General features: G+C 36.7%; 3 protein-coding genes across 3 annotated transcripts; all 3 read left to right on the top strand.

The window, feature by feature from the left end:
• The first annotated feature begins 3,936 nt into the window (after window positions 1-3,936).
• LOC127971959 (GATA zinc finger domain-containing protein 1) lies at window positions 3,937-6,350 on the top strand. Its single transcript, XM_052575305.1, has 5 exons — window positions 3,937-4,331; window positions 4,610-4,732; window positions 5,074-5,133; window positions 5,223-5,406; window positions 5,538-6,350. Exons 1-5 carry the CDS (start codon window positions 4,149-4,151, stop codon window positions 5,717-5,719), a joined length of 732 nt encoding a protein of 243 aa, XP_052431265.1. The 5' UTR covers window positions 3,937-4,148; the 3' UTR covers window positions 5,720-6,350.
• Window positions 6,351-6,789: 439 nt separating this feature from the next.
• LOC127971960 (polyamine-modulated factor 1) lies at window positions 6,790-9,134 on the top strand. Its single transcript, XM_052575307.1, has 5 exons — window positions 6,790-7,020; window positions 7,089-7,194; window positions 8,075-8,175; window positions 8,641-8,836; window positions 8,927-9,134. Exons 1-5 carry the CDS (start codon window positions 6,845-6,847, stop codon window positions 8,993-8,995), a joined length of 648 nt encoding a protein of 215 aa, XP_052431267.1. The 5' UTR covers window positions 6,790-6,844; the 3' UTR covers window positions 8,996-9,134.
• Window positions 9,135-11,823: 2,689 nt separating this feature from the next.
• On the top strand, window positions 11,824-15,023 carry med19a (mediator complex subunit 19a). The gene is made up of 6 exons (XM_052573642.1): window positions 11,824-12,177; window positions 12,274-12,396; window positions 13,897-14,030; window positions 14,111-14,204; window positions 14,292-14,386; window positions 14,794-15,023. Exons 1-6 carry the CDS (start codon window positions 11,958-11,960, stop codon window positions 14,857-14,859), a joined length of 732 nt encoding a protein of 243 aa, XP_052429602.1. The 5' UTR covers window positions 11,824-11,957; the 3' UTR covers window positions 14,860-15,023.
• Window positions 15,024-18,003: the final 2,980 nt, after the last annotated feature.

Here is an 18,003-nt window from a genome sequence, read left to right as displayed (position 1 = left end):
ATCATTTGAATCATTTGAGTCAGATCACGACTTCAGAGCGGGTTTACGAATCATTTGAATAATTTAAGTCAGATCGCGACTTCAGAGAGGGTTCGCGAATCATTTGAGTCAGATCGCTACTTCAGAGCGGGTTTACGAATCATTTGAATCATTTGAGTCAGATCGCGACTTCATAGAGGGTTCGCGAATCATTTGAGTCAGATCGGGACTTTAGAGCGGGTTCGCGAATCATTTGAGTCAGATCGCGACTTCAGAGCGGATACGCGAATCATTTGAGTCAGATCGGGACTTCAGAGTGGGTTCGCGAATCATTTGAGTCAGATCGCGACTTCAGAGCGGGTTCGCGAATCATTTGAGTCAGATTGCGACTTCAGGGCGGGTTCGCGAATCATTTGAGTCAGATCGCGACTTCAGGGCGGGTTTACGAATCATTTGAATCATTTGAGTCAGATCGCTACTTCAGAGCGGGTTCGCGAATCATTTGAGTCAGATCGGGACTTCAGAGCGGGTTCGCGAATCATTTGAGTCAATCTTTCAGTGCGCAAAACCATTATAATATGAAACGCTTCAAAACTTAGCTCACAAAGTGATTTTAAAAGTTTACGGCTTTTAAAACGTGTGTGATCTAACAGGCACAAGCGAGTGTTTAAAAAAAAGCAACAAACATAAAATACAAATACACAAAATAAAAGTTATTTTATGCAAATCCACAGCCTTTTTATCTACAGATCAAGCATTATAATGTGAGTATATAATATTGGAGAGTTTTACCGTGCATCCTGCTGTAAATGGACGAGGTGCGCGCTATTTGAATACTGAATGGAGAATGATTGACAGCCGCAGAGGAGGGAAAACAAGGTTTTAAACTTTAATTTAATGATTTAAATAGTCTTCTGTCCATAACATTAAGCTATGGAACTGCTTCAGATGACCAAGTCACCCAAACTGATGTGAAAAAAACGGGAGGCGCCGAAAAGCGCGATGTTTGCATCCCTGAATATGATGAAGTCACTGATCTATATTATATTATAGATATTATTAGCCCTATAGATATCATTATATTATAGATCAGTGGATTAAGTTCCTAAATTTTTGGGTGCGCTGCACTAATTTACCCGTGTAGAACGTTGCGTCACATTAGTTCCGCTTTTGGCGCTCGCGTGTAAAATCATATTACTTTTTTTTTTTCAGCACGCGGGTGGTCAGGGACATGTCTACAGAGTCACGGGCCTCCCTAGACCTCCGTGTAGAACCGCCACTGCAAATAACTCCACATTTTTATTGCAAAGAGCTTTTATATGCATCTTACAAGCATGTCGATATCTTGAGTATTTCTTATAAGCATTAATAATCCTGCTGCCAACAGAAAACAGCACGGAAAACCTTTTCATCGAATAAACAGCTGTCAAAAGTTTGTGAACAATACGAATTTTAATGTTTTAAAGAAGTCTCTTCTGCTCACCAAGACTTATTCTTATTAGCAATATTTAAAACAGATCAGAACATTTTCTTCAGGATTATCTGATGCATAGAAAGATCTAATGTTTGCAGATGTTTTCAACATAATAATAATAATAATAATAATAATAATAATAATAATAATAATAATAATAACATGTTTTTGAGCAGAAAATCAGAATATTAGAATATTATCAATATATATATATATATATTTATTTATTTTACTTTTTTTTTGCATGCTTGGTGAGCAGAAGAAACATAAAAAATCTCACGGTTCCAAAACGTTTGACTGGAAGTGAATAAATACATTTTCCTCATATGTAAGTGCATAAACTGACAGGTCTGACATGTTGAAGAGGCATAGCTGCTAATTAAGGATCTTACTGTACGCTGCTCATATGTCAGTATGCCAAACGGACGCAGGGCTGATTTGAGAATGCTTAATTATTTCCTCCTGATTGAATATTCAGATATTTAAATAAGCCTCTATTATAAAGCGGGGCAGTAAAGCAGGCGTCCTCACGGTCACAGCTTGAACAGAGATCCTGCTGTCTGGAGCACATGGCTCATTACTGAGATTCATCTGCAGACCTCTTTCTGCTGGAGATCTGGGCAAACTGACTTCAGGACTCCGGGCCATGACTGAACTGAAGATGCTTGGCATAAACAGAGCTGATTTGATGGCACCTGACAGCGCTCATAGTGTGGAAGATGAGCAGGTGAACAGCCGCCTCGTTGCACAATAAAAAGAGCATGCAATGCCAAATTACCTTTTACACACTAAAAAAATATATATGTTTTTTTATATAATATATTTTTGTCTTGTTTTCTAATTATCTATTAATTCTTGAATTAGGACGCATTTACTGGACAAGTGACATGATTTAATATATCATATCGTTTTCTGTTAGTTTTTGCTTAAAATGAGCAAAAAATCTGATAATAGGATAAGAAAAATAATCTAAACAAGATCATTTTTGTTTTTTATGCTTTAAATATTTTGTAGTTAAATTGAAATGTAAAACCCTTGGCAAACAAATCAGATCTGACACTTTTATAATCTTATATGTATATATTGCACAATGCGTTCATATATATGGGAAAAAAACCTTTATGCATCATAAATGCGCTCATTTGTTTCTGCTGAGTTGTATTGGAGCACAAAACCTTAAGTCTCTGGGGTATTTTTTTTTTTTTTTTAACAATAGCCAAAAATACATCGTATGGATCAAAATTATCGATTTTTCTTTAATGCCAAAAATCATTAGGATATTAAGTAAAGATCATTTATTTAGTAAATTTCCTACCGTAAATATATCAAAACTACTAATTTTTTATTAGTACTATGCATTGCTAAGAACTTAATTTGAACAACTTTAAAGACGATTTTCTCAATATTTAGATTTTTTTGCTCCCTCAGATTCCAGATTTTCAAATAGTTGTATCTCAGACAAACATTGCCCTCCTGACAAACCACAAATCAGTGGAAAGCTATTTATTCAGATTTTAGATGATGCATACATCTCAGTTTTAAAAAAAAAGTCTGCCACAGTCCTGGAGCGCACTTATCCAGGTCTGCGAGCAAACAGGAGCAATAATGAGCCTCACCAAGATCCACATGTCAACAGAAGCAGAGAGAATGACACCTACTGGCCTGTTTATTGTGTAGGAAAAGTCCTCATATGGTTATGGCTAACTTTAGGTTTGCTTCTATTTAAATATTCAGCTGTTTGGACTTTCATTCTGACGGCACCCATTCACATCAATTGCTGAGACACTGATGCAATGCTACATTTCTCCAAATCTGATGAAGTAACAAACTCATCTACATCCCAGATGGCCTGAGGGTGAGTAAAATTTCATCAGTTTCTTTAATGTGAGAGCAGATGGACATTCCACAATCTCTAACAATCATAAATCCTGTAGTTTGGTTTCTATTACTTATAAATAATTGCTGAAAGGTCTCATTTTAAGAGATTTTTCCTTTTTTTCAAACTCTGCTGTGCTCACACTCTCTTTTAATTTTACACAATTATTGTACTTTATTGTGTCTTTAAATGGCATTATATCATAAGATGAAAGAAAGAATAGACCATAGAGTTGAGGATTATAGTTATTGTATAGTCTGGCATTTTTTTCCAACAACCATTTTAAATTAAAAGTGATCGTCTGTTTTGATTAAAACCATCTTGTGTTATAGTAATATTAATAATAATGTTATAATAATAATAATAATATTTGTTGTGGCTCATTAACATATATATATACATACACATATATATATATATATATATATATATATATATATATATATATATATATATATATATATATATATATATATATATATATAGTTCGCGTAAATCAAATAATAAAAAATTATATATATATATATTGAGTTTTTAAAATGTATTGCCATCAAACATCTAGACTTTTATTTTGAAAGTAAGGACGACGCACCTTTATTATGAAATTCACAAATTCTCCTCCCGGATGTTTTTCCTCGGGGCGAAAAACACGGACTTATTCATTGTTTTCAAAATGAAGGATGTCTGTTTAGATCGACATTTATCATAGTTTTGGCTTGCATTCTTACAGGAAAAACGACCGTTAAATTCAGAAATAACTATACAAGACATTTGTAAACAAAACATTAGTGGGCTGCTGCTGCTTACGGTTCAGCAAACATGCCTCTCGGGTTAAAACCGTGCTGTTCTATCTGCAAGACCAGCTCGTCCTCCATGTGGAAGAAAGGAATCCAGGGGGAGATTTTGTGTAACACCTGCACGGGTAAAAACACCAGCAGCGGGAGCTCCGGAGGATCTACCTCCTCCTTCGCCATCCAGCCGAACAACGGCGGAGGGAGACAGGTTTGAAGAGGAGCTTAAACACTCGCTTTGTGACGTCAGATTGGCGCGAGCTCTCTTTTAGACCGGACTAGAACTATTCAAAATAAACAGAGCTGGACAGATCTCTCATACACTGCATATATATATATATATATATATATGTGTGTGTGTGTATACATTATATATACGTATTTATATATAAGCAATTATTACTATATTATTTCTACTTTTAAATGCCTTTATACGAAGCTTATAAGGTTTATAAACAAAACCACTGACACTAATCTTGTGTTTTATAGTCCAGACAGGAAATCCACAGACGCTCCGCTCGGTTACGAAGCACCAAGTACAAAGCTCCAGCGTCTGAGAAGAAAGTCTCGACCAAAGGAAAGGGACGACGACACGTTTTCAAATTGAAAAACGTAAGTGCTTTTCATCTAGGATGGGTGTTTTCTTCCAGCAATATCTATGTGGGTTAAAAGATATAGTTCACCCCAAAAATGAAAATGCATCAGATTTGGAGAAATGTAGCATTGCATCAGTGTCTCAGCAATGGATGTGAATGGGTGCCGTCAGAATGAGAGTACAAACAGCTGATAAAAACTACTTTTTTAACTTCAAACCATCGCATCTTTTTAAGAAACAAACTCATGTGCATCTTGGATGGCCTGAGGATGAGCAGATTCTAATTGCATTTTCATTTTCGGGTGACGATGCTTCAGTTGCATTGATTTATTATCTTCTCTTCTTCACATGTCTATAGCCAATCAAAGCTCCAGAATCTGTGTCAACGATCATCACATCAGAGTCCATGTTTTACAAGGTACTCATCACTCCTTTCTGCTCTTCAGAGGGTTTGTTTTTGTTCTCCTAACACTTATTTATTCACTAACCTGCTTGTGTTGTGTTCAGGGCGTCTACTATCAGATAGGAGATGTTATTAAAGTAGTGGACGAGGACGACGGTAAACCGTATTATGCACAGATTCGTGGTTTCGTCCAGGATCAGTACTGTGAGAAAAGTGCGGCGTTGACTTGGCTGATCCCAACTCAGAGCAGTCCTCGAGATCGATTTGATCCTGGCACATACATTGTTGGTAAGTTCATGCAGAAATACATTGATTTTGCATATGTGATATTCAAAAAGTCATTTTTTTGGCAATATCGTACACCAATGTACTCTGCTCCACTTAAGACTGATTCTGTGATTGTGGATCTCTTTGTTTAGGCCCTGAAGAGGACTTGCCAAGAAAAATGGAGTACCTGGAGTTCGTCTGTCACGCCCCGTCTGAGTATTTCAAGTCCAGAAGCTGTCCGTTCCCAACATTACCGGTTTGTCCAGAGAAAGGCTACATCTGGACTCATATAGGACCGACGCCTGCTGTGGCTGTCAAAGAAACTGTGGGGTGACGCAAACCCTTAAACCTAGACTGAACTGAATTAGTTTGATTTACGTGAACTTGTCATTTCAAACACAAGATCATGTGTGGTATCACCTTTTGAAGAGTATTTTTCATAGCAAAACAGCTGTACAGATTGCAAATTGAAACTTCTCTCTGATCTGTTTTCTGAGCTTTCAGTAACACACTCCTGTTCAGCTGAGCCTGAAACAGACTCCGACTCTTGCATTAGATTAGCAAAAATGTGACCCTGGAGCACAAAACCAGTCAAAAGGGTATTTTTTAGAAACTGGGATCTATAGGTCATCTGAAAACTGAATAAATCATCTCGCCATTGATGTGTGGTTTGTTAGGATCAGACAATATTTGTCTGAGATACAACTATTTGAAAATCTGGAATCTGAGGGTGCAAAAAAATCTAAATATTGAGAAAATCATCTTTAAAGTTGTTCAAATGAATTCTTAGCAATGCATATTACTAATCAAAAAATGAGTTTTTATATATTTATAGTAGGATGTTTACAAAATATCATGGAACATGATTTTTACATTAAGTACATCCTAATGATTTTTGGCATAAAAAATGTATTTTTGACCCATGCAATGTATTGTTGGTCTATAATAAATGTCATCTTCATGCATTTGCATATTTTGTTATGATGCTTGCATCACATAAACAGAGTAAGTGAAATATTTAGATTTTTATATTTTTAGGGGAAGTTAACTTAATGTAGTTTTTTTTTTTTTTTGCATTATATTTTTAGATCAAACAGTAATTGGAAAAGTGCCACCACGGAGTAAAAGAAGAATGCAAATGTAAAATATTTTGCCTCTCAATGCAGAGAATGAATGTGAAGAATAGGACACACGGGATGCATTTATTATAAAAGCGTCAGCTAAATGACTAAATGTAATTACAGAAATGTAACGGTTAACTCTTAAACACAATGCAATGAAGTGTGAAATTCTAAATACTGCTTGGTAAAACACCGGTGATAAATAAACACGCATTTAAAACCCCAAGAACAACAAGAAACGCGTTTTGGGTAAACGGTTTGAAACTGGCTGCTGCTCGCTTTCCGTCGTCTGACGCGCTTGCTGTTGGCGGGAACATTTGTAAACATCAACAGAAAAAATGGAGGAGTCGGAGAAGAGCAGCGAATCTGTCTCCGCTAACAGCCATGTGGATAAAGCTGAAGATGGCCCCTCTAATCGCAATGACTCGGATAAATCATCTCAATCTAAACCGAGACTCAAGCTCTTCAGTAAAGTGATGGAGAAGAGTCTGCAGTGGCTGCTGGACAACGCCAGGTACGAACTAAAAAGCTGTTCCCTTCCATTGTTGTCTCTTACTAAGTTAGTTTCACTCTTTGTGTCAGTTTCGACAGGTTTTCCCGCTGTTTCCAGCCTCTGTCAAAGCAGAATCCTCAGCTGACTGAAGTCATGCACAAACAGTTCATCAGCCAGCTGCAGACTTTAGTTCAGGTAAATTAATTTAAATTTAAAAATACAATACTGGCGAGAACATCCGGGCGCTTTCCAAACGAAGATTCGAATCCTTTTCGTATCATTTGTGTTCGAACCAGTGATTCGGCACGCGTATCTACAAGTGTGTTGACAACTAATTTTCAGGGATAAGGTGCTAAAGAAAGGTTTAATTATTATTATTTTTTGCTATATGGCGTAATGGTTTTATTACATAACCAGGACTTAAATTTGTATATCTGCTATAGTTATGAGAGAAATTATCATTTTTAAAGCTTCTAATCAATTACTTTGCAAAATGATTCACTGTTTCGAATCGCGCGACACCGCACACGCTGGTCAAAAATGCAACAAAAACTCAGGCTAAAACATGCATATAAACTGATTTTTGCAAACGCTGTCTTTCTTAAAAGTATACTTCATTAAATGGAATCAAAATAATGAAATACCATCAAATACGAAATGTCTGTATTGTATAATAAATGTACTCACGAAGTGTCTGTATGATTTAATAAAAAATAATAGACATTTCATATCAACTTTATTAAAATTCTTTATTAATTTCATTTAATAGATCACGGTTTCAGTAAAAACCCTTGCAGCTGCTTTGTTAAAAGCATTTTTATGCATGTTTTCATGCATGAAAAGTCATTTTCAATTGATTCAAAGTTTTGAGAAGCTTTGTTTCTCTCATCACTAACCCAAAAGTAAATGGAAAGACATAACTATTTAACAATTTGGTCTGAGACATTATTTGCATGTCATTTTCTCACTTTATAGGTTGTAAATATAGGGGGATATCTTCTTGCATTCTCCTTATGGTAGCTTTCTGCATTCGTGTTTTAGTAGTGATGATGTTGAATATGCTTGTGTGTTTCAGAGTGAAATCTCTGCTGTGATTGAGGAGGGAAAACTGCAGGTGAAGTTTGAAGAGCTGGACAGACTGGAGGAGCTCGCTAAAGACACACCACACGCTGCATGGTGACTTCACGGCCCTTTCATAACAATAAAAAACACACAAGCAATGACCAAAATATGTTTAATGTGTGCCGCAGCCAGATTATTCTACCTTGAAATGTGCGTTCTGTGTCAGAATGTCTGTTTTTGTTATGATCTGTGTGACTCCGCCCCCGCTGCCAGTTCAACCAATAGGATTTCAACACGCTGGGTTGCCAGTTGGTGAAAAACTCATCAGACACTGAGTCCAGCAAATGAACTTTTCTGATTCAAACAAACGGATGCAAAGACTATCTTTTTAAACAGTCATCTGTTTTTGCTAATAAACTCTTTATTTTGAATTTGGACTGCATTATCCATTTCAACCGCTAGTTGTCAGTATTACATAGATGCAGACAATCACTTATAAAATTAAATGAAACATTGTATGAGTCTTGCATGTTAAACGTGTAGTGGTGTTATCGCTGAGGCTCATGTTTTGTGTCGCAGGCGTCCGAGCGGCGATCCAGAGCAGGATGTGTGCAGTGGTTTAGTGTCTTATTATAAGAAGCAGGAGGAGTACATGCGGATCCAGCTGAAGAAGCTCCAGAAGGAGAATGCAGGTCTTGCTCAGAAAGTGCAGGCCGGCCGAGAGAACATCACACAGATGGAGCAGCACATCGCCTCAGGAGTCGAGGAATGGAGGGTACCAGAAAAAAGTCATTTCGATGAAACACTCACACATTTTTAATGCCATGTATCCAGAAAATAAGCTTTGTGTCTTCTCCATCTGCAGGCATCCCTTGAAGATCTGGAAGCTTTCGTCTCGACTCTTTCCCCGTCTGAACACTTCAGGTCTCTTTAACATCCACGGTCATTTCTTAGATTTACTGACACATGAATATAATTTTACTCTGCATCTGCAAGGTTTATTTTGTGTTATAATATGTCGTTAATATGTGTACTCTATTCATTAAACAGATTCTCTTGCACTTTTTAATAAAGTGTTGATTCATTGTCTCTGTATAAAGTTAAAGGATGAATAAAACATCACGATGGAATCATAAACATAATAAATAATCTACATGGCAACTAGAATGTTTAAAAGTATCAACTACAGTTTGGTATTTTAATATATAAGATCTTACTCCTAATCTAATTTTCATTTCATTTTTTATTTTATAAATTGTTAAACCGTTTTATTATTGAGTTTTTTATATGATATAGGCAGAAACTGGTGTATTTGTTCAAGGGAACTCTTCCAGTATTGTGCTTATGCATGCAATAAATACACTAATAAAAATAAAGTAATGCAAGATTATTATATTGTAGCCTGTTTATTAACACTCTGGCTGTAAAATAATGCCTTTTTTTTTTGGTAAAAAAATAGATAATGCAGCAGTGTATGTCAAGTTCCTGATTTTTTATCCAGAGTACCAATGTATCACGGATTCAGCATTTTAATAGTTAAATCAGGTAAATATATATTTTAAAAATATTTTCAATTATTGAATTTAAAATATGTGGCCACCCCCGTGCTGAAAAAAAAAGTAATATGATTTTACACGCGAGCAGCAAAAGCAGAACTAATGTGACGCAACGTTCTACAAGGGGAAAATTAGTGCAGCACACCGAAAAATTTAGGAATATAATCCACTGATCTATAATATAATAATAATATATATAATATAGATCAGTGACTTCATCATATTCAGGGATGCAAACATCGCGCTTTTCGGCGCCTCCCGTTTTTTTCACATCAGTTTCTGAAGCAATTCCGTAGCTTAATGTTATGGACAGAAGACTATTTACATCATTAAATTAAAGTTTAAAACCTTGTTTTCCCTCCTCTGCGGCTGTCAATCATTCTCCATTCAGTTTTCAAATAGCGCGCACCTCGTCCATTTACAGCAGGATGCACGGTAAAACTCTCTCCAATATTATACACTCACATTATAATGCTTGATCTGTAGATAAAAAGGCTGTGGATTTGCATAAAATGACTTTTATTTTGTGTATTTGTATTTTATGTTTGTTGCTTTTTTTTAAAAGACTCGCTTGTGCCTGTTAGATCACACACGTTTTAAAAGCTGTAAACTTTTAAAATCACTTTGTGAGCTCAGTTTTGAAGCGTTTCATATTATCATGGTTTTGCGCACTGAAAGATTGACTCAAATGATTCGCGAACCCGCTCTGAAGTAGCGATCTGACTCAAATGACGCAAATGATTCGCGAACCCGCTCTGAAGTCGCGATCTGACTCAAATGATTCAAATGATTCGCGAACCCGCTCTGAAGTCGCGATCTGACTCAAATGATTCAAATGATTCGCGAACCCGCTCTGAAGTCGCGATCTGACTCAAATGATTCGCGAATCCCGCTCTGAAGTCGCGATCTGACTCAAATGATTCGCGAACCCTCTCTTTACGTCGGGATGTGGTATTGTTTCCACATACTTGTCTAAGTCCAATTTGAATAAAGAAAAAAAGGTTTATAGCAAGTAAACTTTTGTTTATAAATGTGAAATTTAGCTAACAGGAAACAAATTATGCAGTATTTTCCAGTATTCTCTTTTGAATGGTCAAACAATCCAAATTAAAACAAAAAGAGAAGTCACTTACAAAATAACACTGAATAAATGCCAAAAAGTCTGACCAGAATTTTTCAGTGTAGGAGCATTGCCAAAATAAATGAATGAAGACTTCTTCAGAAGAATGACAAAAACAGCAACTCATGTCAATGTCTAACTTTAGTTGGGTAACATCTGTGAATTAACTTAAATGTTATTTATTTTACTTTGTTGTTAAGCAGATATCTATGAGGCAAGGTCCATACTTTCTCCCAAGGTATATTCTCCTTCAGTCGTGGAGCAAAAAGCCCAACTCATCTGGTTCAAGGTGTCGAGGACTTTGTTTTTGGATCTTTTTTTGTTTTACTGGAAAGACACACTGCAACAAAAATCCATTGAACACTTCAACATGGATTTGACTATGAATGCTTAAAATCACTTTGTAAGCTCAGTTTTGAAGCGTTTCATATTATCATGTTTTTGCGCACTGAAAGATTATTAAAAGCTTATTATATTTTTAGCCTGCACAATACATTTAAAATAAGCATAATTTAATTGTATATTATTTTGATGTAGTGTAGTGTAAGCATTATAAATGTATACACTTCTGAATTCTTGACATTCAAATATAAATATTAAATTGTGAAACGTATGATTGCCTGATTGAATTTGATAAGAGTACTATTAGTAATTTGTTTTTATTAACATGTTTAGATTGTGTAAAATTACTGTGTAGATTTTTTCAAGAATTACTTTTTGTATTTATTTGCATTATATTTAAATAAAATATGTTGCCATTTTTAATGTGCCCCTCAGGTTAAACACTGGCTCCACCTTGGCCCCCCTAGTAAAATTTGTCTAGAGCCGCCACTGTTGAAAATGTATTTTGAATCACTTTTATTAACAATCACGGCAGCAACACGTGTGCATTTCTGATCTAACACCACGTGATCACAGGGTTGCCAAGTCCGCATTTTTACCGCGCGTTTAAGCGACCCCTATAACGTGATATTTAGCCAATAAAATGCGAATTTTAAGAGGGGAGTATTACAAAAAAAACGTGATTTTACCCCATTTTTACTGGGTATCCCCTTTAAAACGTGATTGCGCTAGTTTAGACTAATAATTTGGTGGGTTGTGTTGTGTTAACCTGGCAACCCTACGTGATGAACACAATGACACTGTAAGCGGCAGCCGCTCGGATTTTCTATTTGTACTTTTTTATACAAATAAATATACATGATTTAGTTCCAGAAGTGATGACGGAAATATTTTCAACGTTGTTCGGACAAAATGACGCACAGCCATCTGCAGGGCCAGCAGGTTTGGGATTCGCCGCCGGTAAACCTCCCCCGCCGATGCCGTCAAACCAAGCGCCGGTGGCGGCTCAGATTCCAGGACAGCTCGGGGATGAGGGGCCTACACTGCGAAAACCCGGAGCCATGAACGAACCTTTCTATTTACTTCGAGAACTGCCCGGTAAATACGTCTTTAGTCTCTCTAGTGCCCAGGAATACACTACAGACTTTTAATAATGTTATGTAACTGATAAGTTGTGTGTTTGTTTCGATTCAGTCGGAAACGAGCTGACGGGAAACACGAACCTCATCACGCATTATAATCTGGAGCACGCGTTTAATAAGTTCTGCGGCAAGAAAGTGAAGGAGAAACTGAGCAACTTCTTACCAGAGCTACCAGGTGAGGCAAATACGCTTGTTTTTGAGAAAAGCACATGCATATTATCAGCTGAACTCCATGAAAATGCCACAAATGGTTTCTAGAATATTGTGACCCGGATTTACGGTTTTTGTTGTTGTTGATGTTGTGGTTTTTTTTAATTAAAAACTTATACATTTGTAAAAAACAAAACAAAAAAAAAACAGCTTAATAAATAACATTTCCATTATTTGTTAGGATAGGATGCAACTATTTGAGGGTGAAAAAAATAATAATAACATGTATTGTTCATTCAAATGATTCGTTCAAACCGGCTGATTCAATTAGAAACAACGCAAATCATTGCCGAGTCCCAATTCGCCTACTTATACTACGACCTAAAAGTATGTACTTTTTTTGTGAGGAAAAAGTACATACTTTTGAGTGTGTAGCAAAAGAGTATGCACGTTCTGGGACATACTTCGATGACGTCATGCAAGGTGAACGCCTAGTACGCACCCCACAACTGTTAACGTTTCATTCATTCTTTATGTCCAATAAAATTGTATTTACTATTCCCATCTTTTTTTCTCATCGTTTTTTTTTCACAATACATTTTACAATGTGTTCTTCTACCAAGTTGAGGAGTGAAGAAGCAGGGCTACGTCGTCGTAGAACCAAACGCAGGTCGTTTGTGAGGCGGCTGGTTCTGACGTTCATGTGCAATGTGTGTAACGAAATAAAATACAACTTTAATTAGTTATTAAACCTTTAGTTTACCTTTGGCATCTCCGCTGCTGCACCCGGCTGCCATGTTTACATCACCGCAAAGCCATCGCAAAGCTCCTCCCTCCCGCACGCAATGGGTTGTGGGCAATATTAGCACTTGTTCTGCACTTCAAATTCTAACCGGAAATAGTAGACCATCCGGGTATCTTTGGAATACTCTTTTCAACATACTACGATTTTGGACGTACTAATTCTAGTTTCGCATACTATTTAGCACGGATAGTATGCGAATTGGGACTCCGCACATGTCATTTTGAGTGGATTTTTGAATCACTGACTGAAATGATTCATTCAGGAAATAAACACTGCAGTGATGCTCTGAAATGCTCAAATGTGACCCGAAAAACCAGTAACAAGGGTCAGTGTTTCAAAATTTAGATTAAAAGCTGAATAAGTCATCTTTCCATTGATTACCGCTAATGGAATTGTTAGGATCTAAGAAAAAATTATACTGAGATGCAACTATTCGAAAATCTGGAATCTGAGTGAGCTAAAAAATCTAAATATTGAGAAAATCACCTTTAAAGTCATTCAAATGAAATACTTAGCAATGCATATTATTACTAATAAAAATTTAGTTTTTATATATTTACAGTAGGAAATATACAAAATATCTTCATGGAACATGATCTTTACCTTATGTCCAAATGATTTTTGGCATAAAAGACAAATCTATAATTTTGACTCATGCAATGTATTGCTACAGCTTGCTCCAGGGTCTGTTATCACAGTTGTGTTGTGTCTCTCTCACAGGTATGATTGACTGTCCAGGGGTCCAGGACGGCAGTTCTCTGCGCTCTCTCATAGAGAAGCCTCCGGTCTGTGGAAACTCTTTCAGTCCGCTGACCGGAGCTCTACTCACTGGGTTTCGATTGCACACCGGCCCGGTAAACTAATGCACTCAGCCAGAAAGCTTTTCCAACATCTTCTCCGAGCCGCGTGCTCACAGTGTTTGTGTGTGTCTCAGCTTCCAGAGCAGTACAGACTGATGCACATACAGCCGCCGAAGAAAAAGAGCAAACAGAAACGCAATCCCCGACCGCTGGATCCTCTGCCTCCAGGTGACACACACACACACACACACACCTAAGGTTTAACACATGCACTCAAACACACACGGCATTAACTCGTCTGTGTCTCCTGCGCAGAGACCCCCTCGGATTCTGACCCCAAGAAGAAGAAGAAAAAGAGGGATGACGATCCCGATCGCAAGAAGAAAAAGAAAGACAAGAAGAAGAAAAAGGTGAGTGGCTCACAGTCCAGCTGACTATATTATTAAAGCACCTAATAGTGATCTGAAACATGGATGTTTTGTGCATATAAAGTGAAAAACAACTAGTCTCCATCAGTTTACCTTTTTTCATAAATGAAGAGAAACCATACAAAGATCTCATGTAGTGATGCCATTCAGGGTTGCCAGGTTTCTACTCAAAACTACCTCAAACGTGTTCGGGGTTTTTATAATTTGCATACCATGGGATAAATGTCACGTTGTAAGGGGTCACTTCACCTTGTGTAATCAGTGTTAAAGTAGTCAATTTCTGTGGAAAAACTGCAGACCTGGCAACACTGATGCCATTGTGTTCTTTGAATGATTTTGACTGATTTTAAAACATCTGGTTTCTCTGTATTGTTTTTTTTCTCTCTTAGAATCGACACAGTCCTGATCACCCTGGACTTACTGGATCTCAACCCAACAGCAACAGCCTGAGATAGAGTGTGTGCGTGTGTGTGTGTGTGTGTGTGTTGAACAGTGTTAGAGACCCTGATATGGACCAGTGTGTTTGATTGATGTTTACAAAGATGGATTGTTGGAAGATTTCTGCCTTTTTTTTCTGGTTATGAAGCAAACCTGAATTAATAAACTTTGTTATTCTTTACACACGCTGTAAATTATTTTATTTTTTTCCACAGCATGACAAGTTACGTAACAAGTTACATCTTGAACATGACATAAGAATAATCAAGCTAAATCTCAATCTTTATAATCGTGTGTCTGGTCTGGGAATCTGATCACTTTTTGTCGGAGTGTAGTGTTGCACGGAAAACCAGAGGTCAAGGAATTTGTGTCCAGAACTAAAAAAGTAATAAAAAGTCACAAATAGTTGTAGACAGTCGATTTGTATATGAGAGAAAACTAATAAAACATCTTGTTAAATCCTTATCCAGTCAGTAGAGGGCAGTGTTGAGCAAAAAAAAAAAACAGTCAAAAGCCGTGTGTGTGTGAAATGTGTATATGCATAAAATTCCTCAAAAAAAAAAATTGTGCAAAAGCTGTCATGTACCGTTTGTATCCCTGAAGGTGCATATTAGGCTGTGCATTATTACCTGAGCTGTATATTTTAGTGCTTAAAAGGTGCAATTTAGTCGCTTTTAAAAGCGGGTCATTGCAGTAACACCTTTTGTGCCTTTCTTTCTGAGAAAAAAAATCAGGGATAAGTTTTCTAACATAAAAAAAGAAGGCCCTAAAGTAACTAATACTAATAGTAATGCAGATGCCTGTTGGCACGGGCGGATCTAGAAAAATATTGATGGGGTGGCGAGAAGGGGGCAGGAATTTTTGGGGGGTGGCAACATATGGCAGATGTATATATACTGAATTTAGTCACAGTTATCACAGATTGATGATAAATATATGTGCACACTACAAAAGGACACAGGCTATCATTTACAAACTTAATCTCATGCAATCAATGTCTTGCATTTGAAACAGTTCATATAAGGAATAAGTGACCATACCCCATAAGCAGCACACACTCACTAATGCATACAGTATGCATCCACATGTCATTAAGAGCGTTATAAAAGGTTCAGTGTTATCAATATGTCAATTTATTATAAGAAACACAAGATTTTAACAGCCAGTGACATTTCCAGCTGGGGAGACAGTTTAGTGTTAATCATCATCTAACTCAACCAGTCAAGAGCTACATTTAGCCTTAGATGTTATATGAATATGGTCCCTGAAGAATAGGTTTTATTAGCTGACAATAATAATAAATAAATTAACATTATAGGCACAAATACAAATGTACTTTTAGAAATTGTTTCTGAAAAATATGGCGTTATTGTTTTGGCAAGCTTAAATTAAAACTTCTATGAAAACTTGTGTGATATTCCTTTAAAATAATGTTTTAGTATAGATATTTTTTAAGTATATTTCTTACATAATTTCTTTGAGTTAGACCAAACTTTTATTTTGGGTGGTTGTAACCAGAGTTTCTGTGTTTATTAATAAACTATTATTATTAGCTATTAGGAAGTATAGCATACTCTACTGTGCAATAGTACTATATTTCTGTTTGAATTTCTTCAAGTTATAATAACCAAGGTTTTATTTTGACAGGTCGTCGTAAAGACATTGCCATTTCTGTCAGTCTGTGTATACGATACGAATGAATGACGATAGTTTTATCAAATGAATTGGTGAAATCCTCTCATAGCGCACTGACGTGCAGATGTGTAGCATACATCATGTGTCAATATAGTGAAGAGCTGAAAACACCACGCGTGCTTCAGTGTGTGTGTGTAGTAGAGCACACATTCCCATAAGCAGGATTTATTGTTGTGCCCCACTTCCTCAAATATGATGATGAAAAAAACACCTACTATGGGGTGAAAAATAACTTTGATCTAATAAAATACTAAATGAATAAACTGTATTATTTACAAATCACAATTGTAGCTCTCTACATTTACCTGTGGCTATAACTTTATTATGACTCTAATTTATTTTATAGTCTCAAGGATTCAGAAATCATGCAAAAGGAAACTAAGCAGTTTTACTATGATAAAACCATGGTTTATTTTTGTAAGGGTTGTGATATGCAAGTTTTTGTTGAAGAAATTATAAAGCATGTGTCAACTATAGCAAAAAGGTGTCCAAAAATGAAAGATTAAGTGAATATTTGAATGAAATGTTTGGTCAGTATCCTGTCCTGTAAGTGTAACAGCAGCAATCACATGGCATTTGTAATAACATGTACATAAATAGTTTATTTTGTATTTGCCTACATGATGTATTTTAACAGTGTTATTATTAACCAAACATCATTGCCTCATTATTTTTTTATATAATGCATATTTTAAGCCATTTTAAAGGCTATTGATGGCTTAGGTCTGTTTTTATAGCAATAACAACAGCAACAACAACAAAATATTACAGTATATACTTTGTAAATTATTAGAGTTTGGAGTTCGCGAATCATTTGAGTCAGTTCGGGAGTTCAAAGCGGATTCGCGAATCATTTGAGTCAGTTTGGGGATTAATCATTTGAATCATTTCGGGAGTTTGGAGCGGGACCGCGAATCATTTGAGTCAGTTATGGGGATCGCGAATCATTTGAGTCAGTTTGGGAGTTCGGAGCGGGATCGCGAATCATTTGAGTCAGTTATGGGGATCGCGAATCATTTGAATCAGTTCGGGAGTTCTTAGCGGGACCGCGAATCATTTGAGTCAGTTATGGGGATCGCGAATCATTTGAGTCAATTTGGGAGTTCGGAGCGGGATCGCGAATCATTTGAGTCAGTTTGGGAGATCGGAGCGGGTTCGCGAATGAATCAGTTCGAAAGTTCGGAGCGGCTTCGCGGATCATTTGAATCAATTCGATAGTTTGGAGCGGGTTCGCAAATCATTCGAATCAGTTCGGGAGTTCGTAGCGGGTTCGCGAATCATTTGAGTCAGTTCGGGAGTTCAAAGCGGGTTCGCAAATCATTTGAATCATTTCGGGAGTTCGTAGCGGGTTCGCGAATCATTTGAGTCAGTTCGGGAGTTCGGAGCATGATCACGAATCAGAAAGATTCAGGTTTGTAAATTTTCAAATTGGCCATAACCTTTAATTTGTTGGTGCCAATTGGTGT

Source organism: Carassius gibelio, chromosome B14 (assembly GCF_023724105.1).
Source record: "Carassius gibelio isolate Cgi1373 ecotype wild population from Czech Republic chromosome B14, carGib1.2-hapl.c, whole genome shotgun sequence".
NCBI lineage: Eukaryota > Metazoa > Chordata > Actinopteri > Cypriniformes > Cyprinidae > Carassius > Carassius gibelio.
Note: the sequence above shows the minus strand (reverse complement) of the source record. Positions and strands in the feature narration are given on the sequence as shown.

What these genes read in the sequence shown, in the direction of transcription:
- LOC127971959 (XM_052575305.1), top strand. Translation starts at nt 4,149, where the DNA reads ATGCCTCTCGGGTTAAAACCGTGCTGTTCTATCTGCAAGACCAGCTCG. An exon ending in ACAACGGCGGAGGGAGACAG is followed by an intron (nt 4,332 to 4,609) that starts GTTTGAAGAGGA and finishes TGTGTTTTATAG; the next exon opens with TCCAGACAGGAAATCCACAG. An exon ending in CAGAGTCCATGTTTTACAAG is followed by an intron (nt 5,134 to 5,222) that starts GTACTCATCACT and finishes TGTTGTGTTCAG; the next exon opens with GGCGTCTACTATCAGATAGG.
- LOC127971960 (XM_052575307.1), top strand. Translation starts at nt 6,845, where the DNA reads ATGGAGGAGTCGGAGAAGAGCAGCGAATCTGTCTCCGCTAACAGCCAT. An exon ending in TGGCTGCTGGACAACGCCAG is followed by an intron (nt 7,021 to 7,088) that starts GTACGAACTAAA and finishes TCTTTGTGTCAG; the next exon opens with TTTCGACAGGTTTTCCCGCT. An exon ending in CAGGAGTCGAGGAATGGAGG is followed by an intron (nt 8,837 to 8,926) that starts GTACCAGAAAAA and finishes CTCCATCTGCAG; the next exon opens with GCATCCCTTGAAGATCTGGA.
- med19a (XM_052573642.1), top strand. Translation starts at nt 11,958, where the DNA reads ATGACGGAAATATTTTCAACGTTGTTCGGACAAAATGACGCACAGCCA. An exon ending in TTTACTTCGAGAACTGCCCG is followed by an intron (nt 12,178 to 12,273) that starts GTAAATACGTCT and finishes GTTTCGATTCAG; the next exon opens with TCGGAAACGAGCTGACGGGA. An exon ending in TTCGATTGCACACCGGCCCG is followed by an intron (nt 14,031 to 14,110) that starts GTAAACTAATGC and finishes TGTGTGTCTCAG; the next exon opens with CTTCCAGAGCAGTACAGACT.